Consider the following 24904-nt stretch of genomic DNA (forward strand, 5'->3'; position numbering starts at 1 on the left):
TTTCTCAGAAATTACGACTTTATTCTCGTAACATTACGACTTTTTTCTTGTAAATTTAAGATTTTAAAATTACGACTTTATTCACGACTCAGATTGATTTTTTTTCAATGCGGCCCTAATACTTAACAATAATCTTGCTGAAATGTTGCTTTCGGGTTTTGTATTCGTCTTTTGATGTCAAACCCAAATGTTTTCCATCTACAGCAAAAATAAATAGAGTGACCTCAATGTTCCAATACTTGTGGAGGGCACTCTATGTAACGTTCCCTTTCCATTCAGGTAAATAAAAATGTTTGCCTGCCTGTCAATGCAACTCAAAGTTGAAAAAAGGGGCACACAGTCCATCAATACTTTTCATTATCAGTAAATTGTCGTCATTTATTTTACTGTTGAAAGTTGTGCTGTACAGGGGTTGTAACAAAATGGTGACAGATGTATACAAAGACCGTAGACAGCAGTAGAAGTGGCAGGAATGATTCTCCTTGGAAAACGTTAGGTCATGTACCGTGGACTCAGATTTGTCGTTAGTTGCTTTTAGCTGAGAAAATGCCTGACTGTACACGTTCGTTTATGATATGTAAACTTGCACATGAATCTATGGAAGCTCATTACAGGCAGAGTTGTGTTAATCGGTATCAAATGCAGGAATAATTAAAATATTTGTAATAATGTACACTGGTATAGACTGGTACTAAATACTACATCAATTACTGACAAGACAACATGTAAATAATTCCATTTGCTTATCTTACTCTCGTAGAAAAAGGGTATAGTATACAATTGATCTCATAACAATCTGATTATTTTCTGCTAAGACATTTACAGTACCACATTCAGAAGGTTTTTTTTAAGCTGTCGCCTATTAAAAATCCCACGACGTAGAAAAATGATGTCAGTCTGTTTGATTTAGCACTTCACACGTGTAATGTTTGAGTGTATCCGACACGATGGTCTTCATTCACGAGTAACATAAGATACACCAAATACAGTGGTGCCCGTTTATGGCGACGCCCCTCTGACTGGTTGACTGACGTCGGCCATAAAGGATTTATACATATTTTTATGTAGATTCTTCTGTTTTCATGTATTTTATACTCGTATCTAACAGAGCTGCTGCGCTAATTTCATTCAACGTCTTGACTACAATGACAATAAAGCTTTGGTACAGGCGCACATCTTTCTTCCAGTGGCTAACAATCTAAAAAATACTAATACATGGGTGCATTTTGTTAGTTCCTGTGATAGAACCCAGGTTATCCCTTTATTTTGAAGCTTACTTTGCACTGAACAGGAAGTCACTGTGTGCACATCTTAATGCTGTGTAACTACACAGTAGTTGTTGCTGCTGAGCAATAATGATGGAGTTAACAGTACATCACAACACATCGACTTAAGCGGGCACTTTTTAGTGGGCCACACAGACCGGTTGTTGATATAAACGGGGTCGACTTAAGCGGGTTCCACTGTAGATGGTTCACAACAAAAATCCTTGAATACAGGAGTTTTCAAAGTGTGTAGCTTGAGAAAAGTAAAGATTTGTTTTCCCAAACTTGCTAACTTCTGTTCTACAGCAGTAAGTCAAAGGTTACATTTCTTGATTTTTAGTTCCTACCTTTTTTTTTTCATTTTGCCCATCATCCACAATTCTTATGTGAGACAAGAACACACGTCTTTCCCTTTTCTGTGTGTTCTAGATAGGTGCTGGCTGTTTTTCACTAACAATGCAGGTAATGGGGAGTCGCCTAAAAAAACCAAAACAACCAAAAACACTAATTAACCAAGCTACTGGAAAGTGACATTGTTCTTGTAGGAGCTTCTTTTCTGACTCTCTCAGCCCTCGTCTGCTTCGACGTTTCGCCTTCTCTTCTTGCCGGCTCAGCTTCTAAAATGTGTCGCTCATCCTCCGTACATTTGGGCTCAAAGTAACGGAAGTAGCATTAGTTGCTATCCGCTCTTTGAAATCAGTGCGCCCTGGAAAGAAGCTCCGGTAGTGCTTAAAATGACCAAAATACTGTAAGTATTACATGTTATCACGAATGTGCCAGCGCAAGTCTGCTATCTAGAACGCACAGAAAAGGGAAAGACGTGTGTTCTTCTTGTGGATGATGAGCAAAATTCCTTAGTACACCGCAGAAAATTCCACAAAATCCTTCTAAAAAAAACAGTTTTTCCGGTGGTAGGGGAGACCACACATGTTTTAAGACAGGGACGTCAAACTTCTTTTCACCGTGGGCCACATCGCAGTTATGGTTACCCTGCGAGAGCCGCCTGTAACTGTGAAACCATCAAAATGTAAAATCACTTTATGATATTGTTACTCATTTGATGATTGTAATTTTCATTTTGTATTGTCTTACCAACAAATTTACATTCAAATAAGAAGTCAAGGTGCCAAGCAGAAATTTGAGTGCTGTAAAAAAATACTTTTTTCATAAACTTTGAACCCTGCGGCTTATACAGCGGTGCGGCTCGCGACGTCTCCTTCACTTCAGAACTACTTCGAATTGTTTAAATAGTGTGTGCCGCTCGTGAGTCAATGAGGAAAGGGTAGCTCTTTCTTTGGCAGGAACCAATCAGGAGCTATTAGTGCACTCACAAAAAGCTTGTCAACCCACTGGAAGTCAGTGGAGGTCACTATCTATACCAGTTTAACAACATAAGAGTCTGACTCACGGTGCCATCTTTCGAAGAAAACTTTGCTAACGGCACTAAATTTATCACGCCGCAACTTAATACTCAAAAGGTGTATATACAAATATACAAACACATCCCAATATCAGTTTAAAATTTAAAAAATAATAAAAATTGAAAGTTTTTCCATATGGCATTGCATCTGTGCAACACATTCATTGGGGCACTGCAATGACGTCAGCTTCCCTCGTTTGAAATGGAATTAAATGGTTTTCTCAAACAAAATGCATTATGGGAACACTTTAAAATGTTTTTTTTTTCATATAAAACTCATATTGATACATGTTTCTATATTTCTGAGGTATAATGTTTTGAGTTTTTGCGTGATGAGCTTAATGTTGTTTGTAAGATGAAACCGTGAGTCAAACTGTTATACTGAGTAATGACCTCCTGCAATTTCCAATGGGTTGACAAGCTAGTTGTGAGTTTTTTCACAAGTCGTGATTGGCTCCTGTCAAATAAAGAGCTGACTGGTCCTCACGGACTCGTGCACGCCACAATATGCCCCCTTATGACGTAGACACGTGCGGCTTATACACCGGTGTGGCTTATATAAGAACAAATCTGTTTTTTCCTCTAAATTTAGTGGGTGCGGCCTATACACTGGAATTTACAGTGTACAACTATTGTATTATTAATTTGAAATAGGGTTTGACAACAAAAAAAATAAACTCCAATTGCATTTCTGTCAAAATTGACAGAACAAATACATTTATCAAGAAAGATTTTAATAGAATATATATATTAAAAAAATGACATAAATAAATTAAAATAAATGATAATAATAAAATATATCTAAATATTTTTATTTTGAAATAATTTTTAAAAAGTGTCTTTGCTTTCCAGGCAAATCTGGCCCGTGGGCCTTGAGTTTGACACCCGTGTGTTAAGACACTTTACACTTTAAAAAATGTGCCATACATGACAAGAGTGATAAACATACAACACACATCAATACAGGCTCATTCTGATGACGATTTGTTGTTAGTTTGTCCCTAATAAGCTTCCATAGATTTCATTTTGCATTAGCAAACCATAAATCTTGCCCTTCATTGTTTGAGTAGTAGTATATTGTAAACATAGCTTAGCCATGACAGAGGTAAGTGGCAAACATTGTATGCTTTCTGCCACATTCAAGACAATGACAGTCAATACATCATGTCAGCACAAAGTCAAATATTTATTTTAGGGGTTGAAAAATTATAATTAAAAAAAAAAAAATCAGCAATCATTGCTAGACCAAATTTGAAGACTCTCTCAATAAATAAATCAAACAGGCAAGACACAAATTAATTGTAATAAATAAATAAATATATACACTGAAGAGGTAAAAGGACAGCGTTGTTGAAATCCAGAGGCAGAGCAACTAAAAAAAACATGCATGGTCTGCCCCCTGTCAGTCCACGTATGAGGCAAAGCAGCCACGCGTGATGCTGCACATGTATTTGGCACAACCTAACACCGGCTGTCACCCAGCCAGCCTTTGCAGATGGCAGTCGGCACGTCTGACGACACACTAGAGGCAACACAAAAGTAGCACAGTGGCTCGCTCCTTTTGATATCCAACGAATGCTAGAAAAATAATCAAATTCAAATGATGGGTCATTTATTTCTTTGTTTACTTGATGGGGACTTTTTTTGTCCCGATGCTTGAGTCCAGACAAATTAACGGATGCCGTTCTGTCACGCAAAGGTCATGTTTATCTTAGCTTACCCATAAGAACCCACTAAAGAACTACTTTAAATGTCCTAAAATGGGCTTGACTTGAACTCATCATGTACCTAAGTGATAAATTCAGGTGGTCCTCGCTTTATGACGTTTTGTGGTTATGAACGCACTCAACGTAACTCAGTCAATACCAAAGACGTAGTTATACGTTTGTATTAACCCGAACGCCCGATCCCAACGACGTATGTATACGTCATTTACGTGTTTTTGGTGCGAAAAGCAGGTGATGACGCAACTCTCCAGTAATGCATTTCACTTTCAGAGCAATTTTAAGCCATAAAAACGGCCACAAGGTGGCAGAAGTGCATTTCATAACAGCTCCGCCGGGATCGCGTAATGTAAAAATCACACGACAGGAAGGAGGAAGTGAAAGAGTGTGGAGGAGTGTAGCGTGCAGAAGGTTACGCATTGTAGGGAAATTTGAACGCACCGTGCACACACGCAGTTCAGTTCCAAATGTGAAAATTGCAAATCGTTCATGGTGTTATATTTGTAAATAAATGATTTTGATGTAAAACAACCTCTTTTTTGTGTCGTTTATGTTGGTATAGTTTAGATATTTGAGCTGTCACAAAAGAAAAAAAATATTTGTGTCTAAGTGAAAGTTATGCTTGCTTCTTTCCACAAAAAGCTGGTTTTCTCCATTTTGTAGTCAGGAACTGATATTTTCCTGAAACGTAACTATGTTCTACTGCTGATTACTAAACAACGGAAAAAATAGAAACTATTTTTTCTGATGAAAGATGGGATTCTAATCCTTCTTTTGGTATGGTCCATGTTTATATAGCCATAGAACACAATATTCGGCGTGCCTTGAAAGATCAGTCAAAGTCGTCCAAAATGGCCGGTACTGAAGGGGTTGTCTTTTGAAAAATGGCTGGGATTGATTGAGTTAATTTTGGTTCGTAAACACGGAACTCGCTGAAGAACGTGTGAAGAATAACATGGCTTATTATTTAACTTTTTGGATGTCATTATGTCTTCCAAGCAGCAGTCGGGGACATTTTGGCATCCCCCCAGTTGGCATGTAGGCTAGCCAATTTCCAAATGTTATTTTTCGTGCCATTGAATGTCATTTCAAACCCCTTGAACAATTCTAATGTTTTAATAGGGTGTCAAATATTACGATTCAACCGTTCTTACTATATTTCTTCATTGAATTCATATAAATCAAGCTAGGAAAATATCGCTGTGGGGCTTTTAGCATTAGAATAGCTATGCAAAGCATGACGTGACGTATTTGTCACAACAGCAAAAATACTAATAAGACAATCAGTAAATTTCAATTATTCTGAATTAATATGTTTGTTTCATACATTTGTGGTTGTATTTACTACTGCTACCAGTAGAGGGTGTCGTATACTCACGTGAGAGTTGAAGACGTGTGCGGCTCCACCTAGTCTCAGTATGCGTTTATGTGCCTGTACGAGCATATTAGGAAGCCACAGTAGACAATAGCCGGCTAAATATAGAGCCACAACAGTCCTTATTGGCTAAGGGAGAACCCGTCCGTTGTGTTCTGCGTTCTGATTGGCTGTATACCATTGTCAATAAATCTCCTTCGTGCTGTTTCCTGTTGTGGTCAATAGTCGCTAGCAAACTAGCTAACTGTCTCAGCTGCTTGCTAACCGCCAATAAACAATCGAAGAAGAAGAAGCTAACCCGCTAAATGAATCTTCGGTTGAAGGAGTAGGACGGATAAGACAGTTTTAGAACTATATAGTCATGAGCATGAACTAGGACCAGAGTTGTCCTATCGAGTCATGAGTACAAACTAGGACTAGAGCTGTCCTATCTAGTCGTGAGCATTCATCAGTCATGACAATTCATTAGTCCCTATCATGATTTGATAGGACTCGGGCTACTCATGTCTCAATAGGACAGCTCTAGTCCTATATAGTCATGAGCATGAACTAGAGCTAGAGTTGTCCTATCGAGTCATGAGTACGAACTAGGACTAGAGCTGTCCTATCTAGTTGTGAGCATTCATCAGTCGTGACAGTTCATTAGTTCCTATCACGATTAGATAGGACTCGGGTGCACTCACGTCTAGATAGGACAGTTCTAGTCATATATAGTCATGAACTAGGACTAGAGATGTCCTATCTAGTCATGAGTATGAACTAGGACTAGAGCTGTCCTATCTAGTCATGAGCATTCATTAGTCGTGACAGTTCATTAGTTCCTATCATGATTAGACTACTCACTACTACTACTACTACTACTACTACTCACTACTATTACTAGTAGACTACTCATGTCTAGATAGGACAGCTCTAGTCCTGTATAGTCATGAGCATGAGCTAGGACTTGAGCTGTCCTATCTAGTCATGAATATGAACTAGGACTAGAGCTGTCCTATCTAGTCATGAGCATTCATCAGTTGATGCTCATAACTAGAGAGAACTAGCCCTTTGAACATGAACTGATGGGGTGAGTCTGCTTGAGGTGAAACAACCTCTAAGACAGCCAAAACAGTCCAGCTGAGATCCATTCAACTAGAAGACAATGACCTGGACAGATATTGAAAGGCATCCATAAATTTGTCGGACTCACTGAAGCAGGAGCCTCCATATGACTTAAAACCGGCCATGTCATTTTCGAACAAGCCCACTGATTCACAAAGTGCACGGAAAAACCAAAACTCCCAGATGGAGTGAAAACCCCAGACTTGCCATCAAGTAGTCAGTCCACACAACTCGTTTTTACCGACACAAATTCAAATAAAAATACCAGTTCCAAAATTCAACGTCCCTTCAACGCTCTAAAAAAACCTCCAACTTAAACACTGCGAGCCATCTTGTATCGACTCGTGACACCTTTGAAGAAAAAAAGCACTTAACCGTCAGCAGAATCTCTCCAGCAAACAACACAAATGTATCATTCTCTCTTCCCACTCTTTAACTGCCTCGCTGACCACGCATTAAAGACACAACAGCGCCTTATCTAGAGCTATCATTTCACCGTCTTGCAAAAAAATGGGAATGAAAAACAGGAAATAATGAGCCGGTCAAGCCTGCAACGCCAACGCAAAGCAACAAACATTGTAAACCAGGGGTGTCCAAAGTGCGGGTCCATTTTCGGCCCACATCTTGTTTTTTTAGTCAAAAAATGCAACAAATTCTTTCCTCATAAGATATATTATGATATATTACACTAATACGCTTTGCCACCTAACACGCAAAGCTAAGATGTCGATGTTTTGTTCAGATAGCTTAGCATATACAGTACAGCAGATCCCCGCTTTTTGCGAGGGTTAGTTACGTTCCTTGGACAACCAGCAAAAAAAACAAAAATGTGAGTAATTGGTATATTTATCTTTGACACTTGCCCACCCCACAAACCCTCTTGGTAGCTTGACATTGATGTTCTCCTCCGATTTCTGATCAGCATTTACAATAAAAGTGACGCTCCAGAACCCTCCCACTGCCATTGTTCACTTGTGGTTTAAGCCCTAAATATGAATCATACACTTATTAAATGCATTGGAAGTATAAAATTTATAGTTACTCACTACTAATGAACGATTCCGTAGCGAGTCAAACTTTAGTGTCTCAACTATGGTGCGTTCAAGGATCTCCAAAGAAAGTGCGAAGTCTTAACGCTTGACAAAAGTGAAAGACATAAACATGGAAAAATTGCAGGCTTTCCAACAGTGATACATGTATGCCGTACATGTTACTTGTATTATTTATGAGTTATTACCGACTTATGGTGAATCATGTGGAAAAAAATGGCAAAAATGGCAATATTTTTGGTGAAAAAAACAGAAAAATCCACGAATGCTGAATCGCTAATGTGCGGGGATCCACTGTATTGACCTACACTGGATTGTTGTTTAAGCATCATTAATGTACAAAATGTATCAAAATCCCATTCATTTTTCCTCACTGGAAATAATTTGGACACCCCTGATGTAAACAGTAGTTTCTCCAAATGTCGTGTTGTTTTTGACTTCTGATAAGAGATGGGGGGGAAAAGAATGGTGGGATCCCAAAAAATGGTGCATGACTCACAGTTCACACACGTCGAGGGAGAAAAAAAGAGAAAGAGAAGTTCCTTCCGTATTTCATTAGCGGCTGGTTTGTGTCTGAACACTTTGAGAAAACGGATATATTACACAGAGTGATGAAGCAAAGAACAGTTAGTACTTGTATCACACACGGTATGCATGTGAGTGCGGTTAAAGTGTGTACGCACATGTGTGACTTCCACCAGAACACAAAAGTCCTTCTTTGTGTTCCCCCAATGCCACTTCCTTAAGAATCCAATCCGCTAAGAGTTTGTCATCAAAGCTTCTCCCGTACCCTTTAAGAAAGAAACTCGTGGCCAGACAAGACGTCATACCAGGCCTTTCGCTCCAGTGTCTTCAACATTGAACGCCATCCAGTCTTGAAGCACCCTCCTGCTGGTCCGCCTGTTCAATGGGGTGTGGAGGAAGACGGGTGGGGTCGGGGCCAGGTGGTGACGAATGGTGTTCTGTGTCCTGGCTGCCGTTTGACAAAGAGTAAGGAAGAGTAGCGAGGAGGAAGGTTGAAGTATTGCAGTTGGTTGCCAGGGTGGGAACGGCGGTCTTATTCGATGACCATGCAGTGCGGCAGGTGTTGTGAGTAGTATTTAAAGAGCTCGGCGGTGGCTCCCGGGCAGTTGGTCAGCTCCAGCTCCTCCAGATCTTGCAGCTGAATGAGGCCTGATAAGCCTGTGGTGGTCAGCAGGGGGCAACCTGCAGGAGGACGCGCAGATGTTTATGCAGAAAAATGAACCATCATTCAGACTCATACCTGAAGTCCTGTATTTTGACCTTCTTTCCTGGCGCTCTCCCGGTTTATTAGTTTCTCGTATTTTTAACTAAATCCTTTGTGGCAGCACAGGAGAGGCACAGATATCTACTGTATATTTATCTTGAAATGTTGTGCAATGCATGTCAAAATGCATTTATGACAATAAAATGATTGGCATTGTCCATTATTATTTCTGAAAATAAGGACCAATAAAAATATTGTAAGGTGAGAACTTTTTGGCTGTGATTTAACATTTTTCCTGGATTGTTTTGTCGCACCTTTAGTTCACGGGAGCCTAACAGCCACCAGATGGCGCTGTGAGTTAAATAACAATGCATTAAAGGTGTTTCCAGACGGTATAATTCTGTCTGGCTGTCTTGAAGTCGGATTACATCTTTTGGAAAAGTAACAGAAAAGTGGTTAAAAAGTGCATAATGCATGCATAATAATAGTGTTGTACTGATTGTATTATATAATTTCATGCTATACTGTTCTATACTGTATGCTTCTTTGCTTGTTATATGGCCTAATGTATTTGTAAAAATACAAAACAAATCAGATTTCAGCCTACAGGACAGCAAACCAAGCCCAGGTAATAAGATCGTGTACAGATTCTTTAGAATAAGCTCTATAGAACCTGTGGAATTATCTAAATATGTGTACATACGTGCATATATAGTGTGCGTATATACTTCACATGTTTCCTTGATTGATTTTTTCAATTAGATTTATCATTAGATAATTTCCTCTACTGTATATAGATATATTTATAAATATATGTAAACAAAGGCATACATTAAACATGCTTTTTAATTATACAAATATAATATATATATATTTAAATCATGCTACCCAATATAAATGATATAATATATTCATGAATAAATAAATATAAAATAAATAAGTAAAGATAATATGAATAAATGTTTTTAATTGACTGTATTTTAATATTTTTAATACATTAGTCTTAATCTATACATCAGATTTTTATGTATTATTTTGTAATATTTATTTACTTAGTTTGTAAGTAATGACATTAAAAAAAGTACTATTTATTTGAAATTAAATAATTAGTTAAATTATACACATATAAATGATATAATATATAAATCATTAAATAAATATCAAATAAATAATGAAATATAATGTAAATGTTTTTAAACAATATATGTTTTATTTTTGTAATACTTATTTACTTATTTTTTAAGTAAAAGCCTTTAAAATAATTATAATTAATTTATAATTTATAATTATAATTTATAATTAATAATTAAATAATTAATTTATTTGAAATGAATTGTTTGTTAATTAAATTCCACACATATAAATTATATAACATATAAATTCCACACATACAATGGAAAAAATGATTAGACCACCCTTGTTTCTTTAGATTCTTGTTCATTTTAGTGCCTGATACAACTAAAGGTACCTTTGTTTGGGCAAATATAACAATGACAACAAAAATAGCTAATAAGAGTAACATTTTTTGGCAGTACAATTCTATAGCTATTCAGGTACGGTTAACTCAGTGAGTTATGTGGGGAAGTATGTATGTACTGTGAGTGTGCACATGTACGTGTGTACAGGTATCTCTGTATGTGTGCAAGTCTTCATTTATATAAAGGTGCGAATGTGTGAGTGTGTAATTGTCACTGGGAATGTATGAAAGGAGAGGGACTGCCTCCCACCACCCAGCAAGCTTCGCCCCACATAGCCAGGCATAGCCCCCACCACAGAAAGCCACTGGGCCCACAGGGGCGGGCAGCACACAGACCAACCCACGGAGCCCTCTCCCCCGGGAAGACCAGCAAGGGGCCGCAGAGAGGCAATCCCAACCAGAAACACGGCGTCGGCAGGCCGGAGGACAGCCAACCCCGTAGACTGGCGAGAAATCACACCCCACAAGGGCAGACTGGCACCGGGGGCCACACACCAGCAAGCCTAAAGACGCCCCCGCAATAAGAAAGGAGCCCGCCCACGGCATAAGTGCCAGCCCCCCACGCCACGCCCACTACCAGGGAGCAGACCCCCCTCCTCCCCGGGCCACCCCACGCCCAACCCCCGACACAGGACCATCGCCCCCCCACCCACCTGATGGAGGCCCGGGCGGCAGAGATGTAACACCCAGCACCAGCCCCCACAGAGCAAACCCCTGCGTATCCCCATAAAATAGGGAGAATAGAATAAACAAATAAATAGATTTCAATAAATAAATAAATAACACACACACCCAGGGGTCCCAGACCCACAACCCAGATCCCAAGCCGCGGAGAACGCGGACCACTAGGGAGCAAGAAAAACCCCAGGCCCCCACATCCCAGCGGCAGGATGTTACCAGCAGGCAGACAGAGGAGCAGGCGAGGAGGAAAGCCAGCAAATGAGCGAGTGGGCGGGCAAACGGGCGAGCAGCAAGGCGAGCCACCACACAGCGCCAGCCAACACCCACGGGGCAGCAAATCCCCGGAGAGGGAGTGCCGTGCCCCCAAGCCACAGGGAGGCAGAGTACAAGAGCCGGGAAGGCGAGACCCGCAACAGATCAGCCGCTGGACCCCACCAGCCACCAGAAGCCAGACCACCCACCCGCCCCCAGAACCGACGGCGCACCACCCACGCAGCGGAGCACCACCCCTGACAAGCCCGCAGACAGACCCGGAGGAGGCAAAGACGCAGACAGCGGCCCAGCAAAGCACAAAGAGCGGCGGCAACAAACACCCAAGCGCCCGGCAGACCCCGCCCCAGGGCACACACTACCCACCCCCCACCCGTCACCCAAGACCACGGTCCCTACGAGAAGGACCAAGGCTCACCCCACCAGATAGCCCGGGCCCCCAGCAGCCACCACGGCAGCATGCAGGCCACCAGTAGCACGGGCACTGCCCCCTGGAGACTGCTGAATCCCCCACAAGCGCGCAGAAGTGCCCACGGCCCACGACCCCGCCCGGCGGACACGCGCCGTGGTATAGGCAGGAGGTACCCCAATCCAGCCCGCTCCACCAGTGGATGTGATAAGGTGAGATTGTGTCTATTCTGCAATTAAAAATGTAAATATATACACAAAATAAATAACTAAGTATAATCTAAATCAGTGTTTTTAATTGACTAATTTAATTTGAATATATTTTAATATTATACAACATTTTGTATTTATTGTTTTGCAATACTTATTTACTTATTTTTTAAGTAATACAATTTCAAATAATTAATTAATTTGTTTATTATTTATTTGAAATTAATTGTTGATTACTGAAATTATACAATTATACACAAAAATATAGAAAAAAATAACAAAAGAAGAACTCACACATAAATATTTGTTGGTACTGTACTGACCACATGATGATTTATGGTGTAATTTAGTATGTGATGTAAAGGACACAGCTAGAAATCTCTATTCAACTGAAAATGAATGAAAATATTAAATATAACTAGAAAGCACAACAGAATCATGACTAAAATACACAATATTAGAGAAGTTTGCGTCTGAAGGGCATGAAATGTATCACAAAAACAGTTACAGCTGTTTTTTTGTAAAGTGTATTGAACTGTGTGTAAGGAATGTCAAGTCATTCCAATTGAGGGGCGTCAAACTTTGAGGGTTAACAACAATGCCACCATGTGGTGTACTTGTAAAAAAAAATAATAACACGGGCAACACAACGGGGGTCCGTGTTTTGACAAATTTTCATTCATTTGTGTCCAGCGGTTTAGGAGTAGAAGCGTTAGCTACACAAACAATTACATGGGGTGTTTTAATTCTTTCACATGACTTAATGTATGAACAAATTAAAAATGAGTTGTGGTCTTAAAATGGCTCCCGGGACGCCCCGGGACACCCCTTGTTTCCTGTTACCACTCATAAAGTACCTGCTAGAGAGAGAAGACGAAGACTCCTCATTCCAAACAAATGCTGCAGTCCAAAATCCTGCACCTGAGCAACACACAAAGAATAATACAACAATATAATCCCACGTTTGATACAACCAGCATGCCTTCTGCATCATTCTGTGTGTGCAGATTTTGTGTTACCTGACAACACCAGCGCAGATAGAGGCTCCGCAATGAAGACATTGTCGACAAATAACCCAAGCCTGTGTCTGTGATCCGTACACATCTAAAAGCACAACGCACAACAATCAGACTTGGTTGGAAACAAAAACAACACACACAAACCTTTACTGACTCACATGTTATTAGTGATAAGTGAATTTCCGTGAAGTAGGATTCCTTATTCATAAATGGAATATTTTCGTAGTTAGATCATAGAAAACCTGCTTACGACCTTCTAAATAATTTTTTTTTAACATTATTAAAGCCCTCTAGTCATGAAATAACACAGCTATAGTCATCTTTACACTCGTATCACCCAATATAGTAGACATAAAAACAGAAAATAAGCCATTTAAGACATAAACATAACTTATGTTAGCTTGTGTTGCTGTAAATGTGTTCCGGTGCTAAGGGAGCCGAGTGGGTGGTGGGCAGGAAGTGACGTCGGGAGTTCAGAGTTTTAGCTTGGTGTGGGTTACGGCCGCAACAGTAGCTCTTGTTAGGTTAGGTTCGATAATTCAAACCTACAATAAAAGCCTGTTGTTACAGCAATCAAGTCTCGTCCTTGAGTGTCTCACCAAACTTTCCAATCACATTACTGACATGTCGTGACCAGTGTAGAACGCTACATATTATTACAATGTTTTTGAATGCGTCTTCTGAATGCCTTATATTTGTATTTTAGTTCATTTAGTCATTTTATGCTTGAAAATGCTTAATTTAGGCAAAAAAAGACATAAAATTTGCTTCAATTGGCATCTTTTTTTTTTTTTTTTTTTTACTAATAGGCCAAAAAAACATGATTTATTTATTAATATATTTATAAAAACATGATGGAATGAAGCCGCGGAATTAGAAGCTCAAATTTTATCTAAACCTTCAGGTGATCCTCGGTTTACGGTGTACCGTGTTACGACGTTTCGTGGTTACGAACACACGCCCATAAATTTATTAAAAACTTTGGTCTGTAAACACAATACTTGCTTGAGAACTTGTTACAGCGCACGCTGGCGGAAGTGTGGTAGTTTTGGATCTGTAAAATTGGACCTGTGCAGGACTGTGATAACGCCCACAACAGAGTAGCGCATGGTAAGTGCCAGCCTTTATTTAGAAACAAATGACAATGGGCTTCCTTGTGTCGCTGTTACGACACTGCATGACAGTGAAGAACAGCTTCACAGCCTCACAAATATGGCTTGCTGCAGTACAGGTAATATGAGTCAACATACATTTGGAAGGAAATGTACAGTGGTGTGAAAAAGTGTTTGCCCCCTTCCTGATTTCTTGTTTGTCACACTTAAATGTATCAGATCATCAAACTAATTTAATGCGTGAAAAAGTGATTGCCCCACCCCGTTAAAACATAACAACTGCAAATTAGTTGAGCTGTATCAGTCTGGAAAAGGTTATAAACCATTTCTAAGGCTTTGGGACTCTATCGAACCACAGTGGGAGCCATTATCCACAAATGACGAAAACACGGAACAGTGGTGAACCTTTCCAGGAGTGGTCGGTCAACAAAATTACCCCAAGAGCGCAGCGACGACTCATCCAAGAGGTCACAAAAGACCCCACAACAACATCCAAAGAACTGCAGGCCTCACTTGCCTCAGTTAACGTCAGTGTTCATGACTCCACCATAAAAAAAAAAAAAACGGAGTTCCAAGATGAAAACCACTGCTGAACAAAAAAAAACATCAACGCTTGTCTCAATTCTGCCAGAAAACATCTTGATGATCCCCAAGGCCTTTGGGAAAATACAAGTCTGATGAGACAAAAGTTGAACTTTTTGGAAGGTGTGCGTCCCATTACATCTGGTGTAAAAGTCATACCACATTTCAGAAAAAGAACATCGTACCAACAGTAAAATATGATGGTGGTAGTGTGATGGTCTGGGGCTGTTTTTCTGCTTCAGGATCTGGAAGACTTGCTGTGATAAAGTGGAACCATGAACCATGAATTCTGCTGTCTACCAAAAAATCCTGAAGGAGAATGTCCGGCCATCTGTTCGTGACCTCAAGCTGAAACCAACTTGGGTCCTGCAGCAGGACAATGATCCAAAACACACCAGCAAGTCCCAATGGGTGAAGAAAAACAAAATCAAGACTTTGAAGAGGCCTAGTCAAAGTCCTGACCTGAATCCTATTGAGATGCTGTGGCATGACCTTAAAAAGGCGGTTCGTGCTCAACAACCCTCCAATGTGGCTGAATTACAACAATTCTGCAAAGATGAGTGAGCCAAAATTCCTCCACAGCGCTGTAAGAGAATCATTGCAAGTTATCACAAACGCTTGATTGCAGTTGTTGCTGCTAAGGGTGGCCCAACCACTTATTAGGTTTAGGGGGCAATCACTTTTTCACACAGAGCCACAACTGAACCGTAACGCCTGATGTAAACATGTCTTTAAAGGACCTTAAAGTAAAGTGCAAACGCACACTGACCTGTCAAGCACTAGTTCTTCCAATTTATGCAAGTCACAGGCAATGTATTCCAGGGCCATGTCAGTGATCCGGGGGCACCAAGACAAGTCCAAGCTGCGTAGCTTCCGCAGGTTCTCCGCCACCAGCTCTACACCGTCGTCGGTGATTTTAGAGCAACCGGAAAGGCTGAGTGCTGTCAGGTTGGGAAGGCTGTGCACCATATTTACCACACCGTGATTGGTGATCTCCCAGCATGAGTGGAGCCGCAGAGTGTGCGTGGTGTAGCCCTGGCAGTGAACAAAGATCTTAATTATTACAGTGTTTTGGAAGAAACCATAATAATTGATTCTGACAGTTAAACCAATGAAAACCCACAAGTACAGTATGTGCAAGGATGATGTGGTAATGTTTTGGTTGGTTCATTTCCGCTGTTGGACAAATTACTATTAGTTGTAGTTCGTTGAACGAACATACATTTCTGGGGGTCATAATCAATGATATATGAGCTGAAAATCTCACGTTAAAAATATATACAACATAAAGTGGCACGGTGGTCTAGTGGTTAGAATGTTGGCCTCACAGTCTGGAGATTGGGAAGACCTGGGTTTGATTCTCCCTTGGGCATTTCTGTGTGGAGTTTGCATGTTCTCCGGGTACTGCGGTTTCCTCCCACATTCCAAAAACATGCATGTTAGGTTAATTGTCGACTCTAAATTGTCCATAGGTATGAATGTGAGTGTGAATGGTTGTTTGTCTATATGTGCCCTGCCATTGGCTGGCGACCAGTCCAGGGTGTACCCCGCCTCTCGCCTAAAGTCAGCTGGGATAGGCTCCAGCATATCTGTGACCCTAGTGAGGGCAAGTGGTATAGAAAATGGATGGATGCACAATTATTAAACATCATAGGATCCCTACAATACAATCAGGATCGGTATTGGCCAAATTTACTCCAATCCAAAAGCCTAAACTATCACATAAATGCTCCGTTTAACATTTTGAGACTTTATTCAATTTTATGTGGAATCTTTGAAAGTTGCTGCTGGGTCACGGGACCAAACAAAAATGCTATTACAAGCTATGTGCATTGAAAGTTAAATATAACACAGCAGCAGTATTGCATAACTTCAGTCATGATGTGGACAATTGAATTTCTTCCTTCATGGGAGCAGAATATTTGTTGTACTGTTGAAACAATTTAAAAATGTCTATTTCAAGCAAAGTACATTCATACAAATCTATTACTACAAGGACAATAGAAGGTTGATATCGTTATGGGGTTGATATCGGAACCCGACCTGAAAAAGTGGTATTGGGCAATTCATACTATATATATTTATCCCTCAAGGGAAATTTTATTTACACTTTGTTGTATATTTGTGTTACACACAACACACACACACACAAGCATGTAAAGAAAGACCTCAGCGTGAGGGTGACTGCCCCTGAGCTGCATTCTGTCCGACACTTTGGCCTTCAAAGTAAAAGCTCTAGCAGAAGCATTCTAGCATTTTTCCTCCTTTCTTTTGTCCTTTAAGTCTATACTTCAAAAGAAAAGTGTCTTTAACCGCTCTCCGTTTGTTCTGGTTTCTTTTCAGAGGTTTGATTGGAGTATTTATGTGGATTTATGTCAAAATGGAACTCCAGGATGCAGAGACTGAGGCGACATGCAGAGAAAATAGTCTTTAAGTAAGCTCACACACAGCAAAACAACAAGCACAAACACAAAGTACTAAAAAAACTCAGAAGAAAGGGAGGTACAGCTAAGGCTAACAAACAAACTCACCGTGGGAGGTGGAAACAAGAATAAGAAGGAGAATAAAACCAGCAAACAGGGAAAGGAAATGCAACGGGGTGGTATCGACACAAAGATAGCAATTGCCAACGGTAAAGTAATGAACCGGCAACACCGTGCTGCTGCCTCTGTGCTTTTAAGCAAAACAAATTAATGATTGGGAGCAGGAAGTACAGAACGGAGGAAAAAAAGTAAACAGGAAAGATCAACCCTGCAACTACTGTAGCATTCTATTTTATTTTTGTATGATTTTTCTATTGTTTTGAATATAATCATATTATGGCCTGTGGCTTGACCAACTATGATAAATTGACCTTTGACTCATTGAAAAATGTGTTTGTGGACCTCTAAGGGACCCTAATCTAAGGGATTAGACGTGCTTTTCTTCTTCTTTTGCATTTGTGTTGTTGTTTTTTTTGTGATGCCACTAGAGAAGGATACCAGTAGAGTAGATCACCAGTAACTGAGATGCCCATAAAAATGTCCATTTTCACACTCGAACACAAACCAACAGGAGGTCATCAAACCAAACGCCTCCTTCACTCACGGTGCAGCTAAAATAACACAAGAAACGTAAGTGGAACACACAATGTAACTGCGCCACACAGACTGTGCGGGTATTGAAAAGCAACACTTTCACATTAATATCTATACAGTCGTCCCTCGCTACATCGCGGTTCGAACGTCACTCCCGCACTCTATTGCGGTTTATTCATTGTTGAAAATTGTACATACTCATGGCCTAAATTAAGCATTTTCATGCATAAAAATGGCTAAATGAAGAAAAATACAAATATTCGCCATTCAGAATAGAGTATCTGTGACTTGTTGTGTGCGTCAGCGAGCTCGAGCTGACCATAGCCAAGCCTTAGTAGCAGGTTAGCGGTGTAGAGAGTGGCCGGCCACAGTTCCTGTGTGAATGTTCACTGCATGTGTTCTCTGCTTGTTAAAAAAGCGATTGAAGTGTGTGGGGAGTCTCTCTTTAACCACTACACTGGTCTTTAGGTGTCAGTAACGTTACACTGATGAGACAATAGCCACGGCAGTTAACGCTAACGTATGAGTCAATTAGAACGTTTACATGCAGTCAAGTAACCCTATCATAACCGAAATATTAGCAATAACCCGGTTGCGTACGGCCATGTAAACACCAATAACCCTTTTGAAAGGGTTCTTTAAAAACCCAAATATTACTGGTACCCCTGGGTTACTCCTTTTCTAACCCGAAAATCAGGTCATGTATACGCCTGTCGGGATATCCCGATCGAAAGGAACATTCATTTGTGTTCTGTGCAAGTTCTAATCGAAAGGAATCTTGTGTCTTTGGCAGGAACTACTTGTAAACATGACGACACACAAAACTCCACACTTTTGGAGCGAGGGGGGAAACAAGCCACCTCGTTAGTGTTGGTGAAAGACAGGAACGGAACATCATGTCTTTTAGTGACGGTGGAAAGTACCGCGATAGCGAAATCTAACAGAAGGTGAGCAAGAACAGGAAGAAGAAGCGGAAAAGATGTTTACCGTGCATCGAAACATTGTCCGTGCCCTGTTTTGTTTTTTTTTTACATCACACATGAAAACGGTTTATTACGAATGTTCCAGAAACCGGAATATTGACCTTAACCCGAATACAGACTGCATGTAAATGTAGTGTATGTTAGCTTATTTATGTCTAAAATGGCTTATTTTGTATGATTATGTCTACTGCATTGGGTAATACAATTGTAAAGGTGACTATAGGGGTGTTATTTAATGTCTACAGTGCTTTAAAAATGATAAAAAAAAAACGTATTTAGAAGGTCAAACAGGTTTCCTATGCTCTAACTACGAAAATATTTCATGTATTAATATTGAATCGTACTTATCGCGGTCGGGTCTGGAGCCAACTAAGTGTGATGAACGAGGGGCGACCGTATTTGCAAAACAATACTATTTTGTACCAAGATATAACCCAGAAGACACGTCGGGTGACTTCCTGTTGGGGAAGTGTGTGCCTCGGCTTCCCAGTGTGCCTTACGGGCTGTTATGTTATTTTGGGTTGATAAGCTCCTGATGGTTGGTGAGTAAGGGTGTAAAAATCAAGCAGATTCACTTCATATAAAGAACACTACAAGCAAGTTGAGGTTTACCTACGACTGCTTCCTGTGCAACTCAAGATTTACCAATGTAGGGCAAATGAAATGGGTTTTCAGCCTAATTATGGAGATTATAAGCACAAAAAGTTATAAACACACAAGTTTTGATCAAAAATCTGTGAATTTGCCTGAGTGAAAAAGAAAACAGCTCACTTAAAAGAGTCGAGATTCCCATCACTATTACCCAGACTTTATACAATAAGAGTATAGTAGATTATGTGATGGCGTATTTCCAATAATAACTCTGAACATGGAACATGGCAAGGAAATGACTTAAATTGTACAATTACACGGGTGATTCATTTATTTTCAAATGGTACCTGTTTAGCTGTGAAGTAGGCCATGGCCGTGTCAGTCACATGGTAGGCCTGCAGGCTCAGCTCGGATAGGTTGGGCAAAAGCTGTGAGATGGCAGCGATGGCGTCGTCGGCCACATTGATGCAGTCGCTGACGCTGAGTGACGTTAAGCGGGCGTTTAGACTGGACCACAGGCCGGCCTCCGTGAAGTCGTTGCATCCAGACAGTTCCAGGTGCATCAGACCCTGCATCTGCTCCAACATGACCTGCAACACATGTTTGACAGGCCACATGTGTGAGTCACTCGCGTGGCATGAATCATTTTAGAGGTGTTGAATAGTTTGCTTGATTCATACGCTCATAACTACTTTCCTGGACCAGCCCAAGAATAGAGGCGTCAAAAGTAATTTCAATATTATTGTTACGGACCGCTACTTGATTAGTTCACTTCTATGTTTATTTTCACAAATCTCTTACAATCCATCGTTTATCGTGGTTAATTGGTTCCAGACCTGACCGTGATAAGAGAATTTCCGCAAAGCATCCATCTTCTATGCCGCTTATTCTCACTAGGGTCGCGGGTATGCTGGAGCCTATCCCAGCTGACTTCGGGCGAGAGGCGGGGTACACCCTGGACTGGTCGCCAGCCAATCACAGGGCACATATAGACAAGCAACCATTCACACTCACACTCATGGACAATTCATGGAATGGGGTATGTGGGAGGAAACCGGAGTACCCGGAGAAAACCCACGCACGGGGAGAACGGGGATCTCCTGACTGTGTGGCCAACATGCTAACCACCAGGGCACCGTGCAGCCCCGTAGGATTCCTCATTCATAAATAATACCAAATTATTAAATAAAAAAATAAATAATAGTAGTTATACATAGAAAACCTGTTTAAAACCTTCTAAATACGTTTTTTAACATCATTAGAGCCCTCTAGACATGAAATAAAACCCCTGTAGTCACCTTTACACTCGTATTACCTAATACAGTAGACATAACAGAAAATAAGACATTAGACATAAACAAATAACATAGACTCACACGTTAGCATTGGAGAGTTCCCTGTTGTTTTTTTCTGGACAGCGTACTTCCTGAGGTGGCTATCCTGACCTGAATCCTATTGAGATGCTGTGGCATGACCTTAAAAAGGTGGTTCAAAACCCTCCAATGTGGCTGAATTACAACAATTCTGCAAACAAGAGTGGGCCAAAATTCCTCCAAAGAGACTCATACGCTCAGACGCTTGACTACAATTGTTGCTGCTAAGGGTGGCCCAACCAGTTATTAGGTTTAATCATGTTTCCATGTAAAGTGAAGTATAAGACGTATAAATACATCTTTGGGATCAGGCATTTGGCTTTATAAAAACGTATAAATACGTCCTTGGTACTGAATGAGTTAATAACAAATGTTATTCTCTACACCCCCATGGAAAACAGCACAGCGAAACCTTGGAGGACACACACAAGAATGTATTCATGCAGACTGACTTGGTGTAAGAACACAGCTAGACATGTTAAAAGCATTGTTTTCATCTGCTACATTCATTGTGTCTGCAGTCCGCACAATATAAGCCTTCACCGCTGATTGATCGCCTTGTTTTCAACTATTTCATGTCTTTATGCAACACACCATGCACACTCACACAACTGGAGTGAAGAATTTCAACGGCATGCACCGTTATCGGCCAAACATTGTACAAAGACAGGGCCTTTGTATGCCATATTGATCCTGATATATATGTCTGCATCAAGCTTTTAAAAGGTTATTAATTATGACAAATGACCAGTTTGTTGTTTCCGTTTATTTGCCAAATAAACATAACCATAACATTTTCTTAGTGAAAAGCAGCAACACTATATTGTAACTCATTTTAACAGTAATGTCCGTAGTCTACTTTACTCCATCCATCCATCTTCTATGCCGCTTATCCACACTAGGGTCGCGGGTATGCTGGAGCCTATCCCAGCTGACTTCGGGCGAGAGGCGGGGTACACCCTGGACTGGTCGCCAGCCAATGGCAGGGCACATATAGACAAACAACCATTCACACTCACATTCATACCTATGGACAATTTAGAGTCGCCAATTAACCTAACATGCATGTTTTTGGAATGCGGGAGGAAACCGGAGAACCCGGAGAAAACCCGCACACGCACGGGGAGAACATGCAAACTCCACACAGAGATACTTTACTCCTTCATGTAAATACAGTACATTCCACTAGACTGACATATACTACTTATGAAGAGGTTTTATAAAATAAACTGTCAAATATCATTCATTTCAATAATGAGCTCTCAGTCGCTGTGAAAAGCCTGCATGGGGTTCTTCCATTTCAGGTGCAATCAATTGCCGATGCACACTTCAGCACCCACAACAGGAAAGTCCATATATAGATCACGCAGGCAACACTTTCAGCTTTCACCATGACAACCATGCACTCATCCCAGAATAGCCCTCTTGCCTAGCAGGTATGAGGAGACATCTGACAAACACTTCCCAGCATTAAACTGCTTTTGTTCACAGCCGTGGAATGTGACAGCACATAAACAGAGCTAACAAAGAAGCAAAGAACAAGAAATGTCACCAAAAGTTGAACGCTATAGTTGATTATTTCAACTAAAAAAAATAATAAACCTGACTTCCTATAATAAACCGGATCACCACTGACCAAAACACCATTTGTACTATTTCCAGCCTTATTTATAATAGTTTTTATTGCAAAACTAAAGGTAATTGGGCCTTAGTCCATAGCTTCTAGTTTATGGAACTTTTTGGCCTTTTCCCTGACAACTGTAACCTCTATTAATATTTTTAAAATCTCTTCAGACAAGCTATTCACTCTTGATATTTCACTGATTATACTGTATTTTAATATTTCCAGGTTGATATTTTTATTGCCCTCTCATTTTATGCTATGCTATTATTTTGTATGTTGATTATATATAATTTATTATAATATTTTTTATTATTATATTATATATGTGATTGAATTATTATTATTAGATATGATATATATGTCAAAAAACCCTGCACAGTTGCACAACATCACATCTTGCCAAAGCATCTTCCTGCTGGAAAATGTTGAGCAAATTGATTTGTGAGATAGCTCCATCTGCTGGATTCGTAGATGCAGCACTGTTTTTGTTTTTGTACACAGTGCCAAATCCGTGAACATGTGGAGTGGCAAATAATGGGGCCCTACTGTATACCATACTGTGTATATGCAGTCAATATGCTTATATATAATAAAGCTCACACTCACTCCATTCCAGAACTCCAGAGAGTGACTCACCTCCAAGCCAGCGTCCGTGATGGTGGACCTCTTGAGGCTGACAGAGCGTACACCTTTCTTGGAGAGCGGGTAGTTGTCAATGAACTCACAAATGTCCAGGTCTGACACGCCCACTAAGCAAAAAGACTGGAAGCCACGCAGGGCGAAGGCCTGAAGACTGACAAACTCCTTCTCTCCATTGGGCAACAGGGTGTAAAGCTCCTTGGCGTGCAGTATGGGTGTCACACCCTCCCAGAACTTTGGCTGGTACAGCACTTTGCGCCATGTCTTGCATACCTGCGCCAACACACACTTTTCAGCAGTGGTGAAGTACCAGAGCAGTCGGTTTAGCAGCTTCTCATCCAGCACAAGTTGCCGCTCCAACAGGATGGGTTTGGGCAAAGTGAGGGGGGGTAGTTGACGAAGGGTCTTCAGGCCTACAAGCTGCTTGCCGGGTTCCAGGTCCGAACCCAGAATAGAGGCTGCTGAATGTGGCATGACCGTGCTGTCCAGGTGGTGGTGATGGTGGTAGGGAAGGGAGGATGGCGGAGGAGGCAGGATGGAGGGCACTGTTGAGGACTGGCACAGACGGTTCTTGGCAGCAGGGGTGCCCTTGGTGATGCTGGCGCTGCCCAGACCGTTGGGCTGGCTCGGGGGCAACTTCACCATGCCGTTGCGAGTCACGCAAGGAGACTTCAGCTCGCTGGGGGTGGACATGTTCAACATTTGGAACCTGGTAAAAAAGAACACAGGATATGTCAAATAATTGACAAAACTGAGGAACTAAGTCGCATGACAGTTTGTTTCTTTCTTAGTTCCGGTTTTCATGCCCTTATTTTGTTCCACTTCCTGTGTTATTCCGCTACTTTTTAAGCTGCCTTTGCTTAGCCGCTAATTAGGCGCTAATTTGAGTACGTTCTATTTCACAATCGGAGGAAATGTTTGCTTCAATATTCACTGATACAGTAGAACACGTTCACGTCGACTCCACTCGGACTGGCTGACATAAGCGGTTGTCGGCTTAACTGAAACGGAAACGATTGAATATTTACGTATGACATTCGGCAGATACGTAAGGAGAATCAGTGCTACCAGATGGGAACACTGTTGCTATTGGCTGTCCTAAAGGTCGCTAAATGATGTTGTTGGCAAATTTGCATAATATTTGCATATGATGATGCATATGATACGCTGTAGGCAAAAAAAAGTGAGTAAAAACACCTTAATTATGTTTAGAACTACAAATAAACTTGATTCTTGGTTTGTTAATTGAAAATTGGCCATCACTTCATCAAAATAAAATAATTTGAATATTTTATCTCGGCCAGCGCCTCTCAAAGTTTAGACAGCCTAACAATTACATCCAGACTCGCCTCCAGCCGCCACCTTTTATCTTGCAGTTAGGACTACTTGTTTAACGTATCAGAAATTGTTCTCCCATCACACAATCTGACACACTGACAGGCAAGTGACCGAGTCCGAATGTGGCTTAAGTGTAATGAGCGGTCATTTCATAAAGATTAAGAAACAGTTACATTTTAGATCCCGCTCCGCTTTGCAAAAACAGGGCGAGATCCACCCCGGCGGCATCGCGCCTCGCGCATGCTTGATTCATGGATGCGTAGAGCTCCACTATGCTCTCAGTGTGCCGCGGAAGCTGACAGTGCACTGATGGCTTGTGACTGCCTTGGGGCGGGGCGGACATCTCAGCAGCAGC

The 24904-nt window shown here is 40.9% G+C and overlaps 1 protein-coding gene across 1 annotated transcript in view; it reads right to left on the reverse strand.

The window, feature by feature from the left end:
- Nucleotides 1-351: 351 nt before the first annotated feature.
- The window catches only part of fbxl16 (F-box and leucine-rich repeat protein 16), a 40603-nt gene continuing 16050 nt past the window's right edge, over nt 352-24904 (reverse strand). The window contains exons 2-7 of the mRNA XM_054758894.1: nt 23209-23920; nt 19923-20165; nt 15694-15959; nt 13231-13315; nt 13069-13132; nt 352-9143 (exon numbers count right to left, since the gene is read on the reverse strand). Of these exons, the coding sequence (XP_054614869.1) occupies nt 8995-9143; nt 13069-13132; nt 13231-13315; nt 15694-15959; nt 19923-20165; nt 23209-23913 (1512 nt within the window). The 5' untranslated portion in view covers nt 23914-23920 and the 3' untranslated portion in view covers nt 352-8994. The remainder of the gene's footprint in view (nt 9144-13068; nt 13133-13230; nt 13316-15693; nt 15960-19922; nt 20166-23208; nt 23921-24904) is intronic.

Source organism: Dunckerocampus dactyliophorus, chromosome 18, assembly GCF_027744805.1.
Source record: "Dunckerocampus dactyliophorus isolate RoL2022-P2 chromosome 18, RoL_Ddac_1.1, whole genome shotgun sequence".
NCBI lineage: Eukaryota > Metazoa > Chordata > Actinopteri > Syngnathiformes > Syngnathidae > Dunckerocampus > Dunckerocampus dactyliophorus.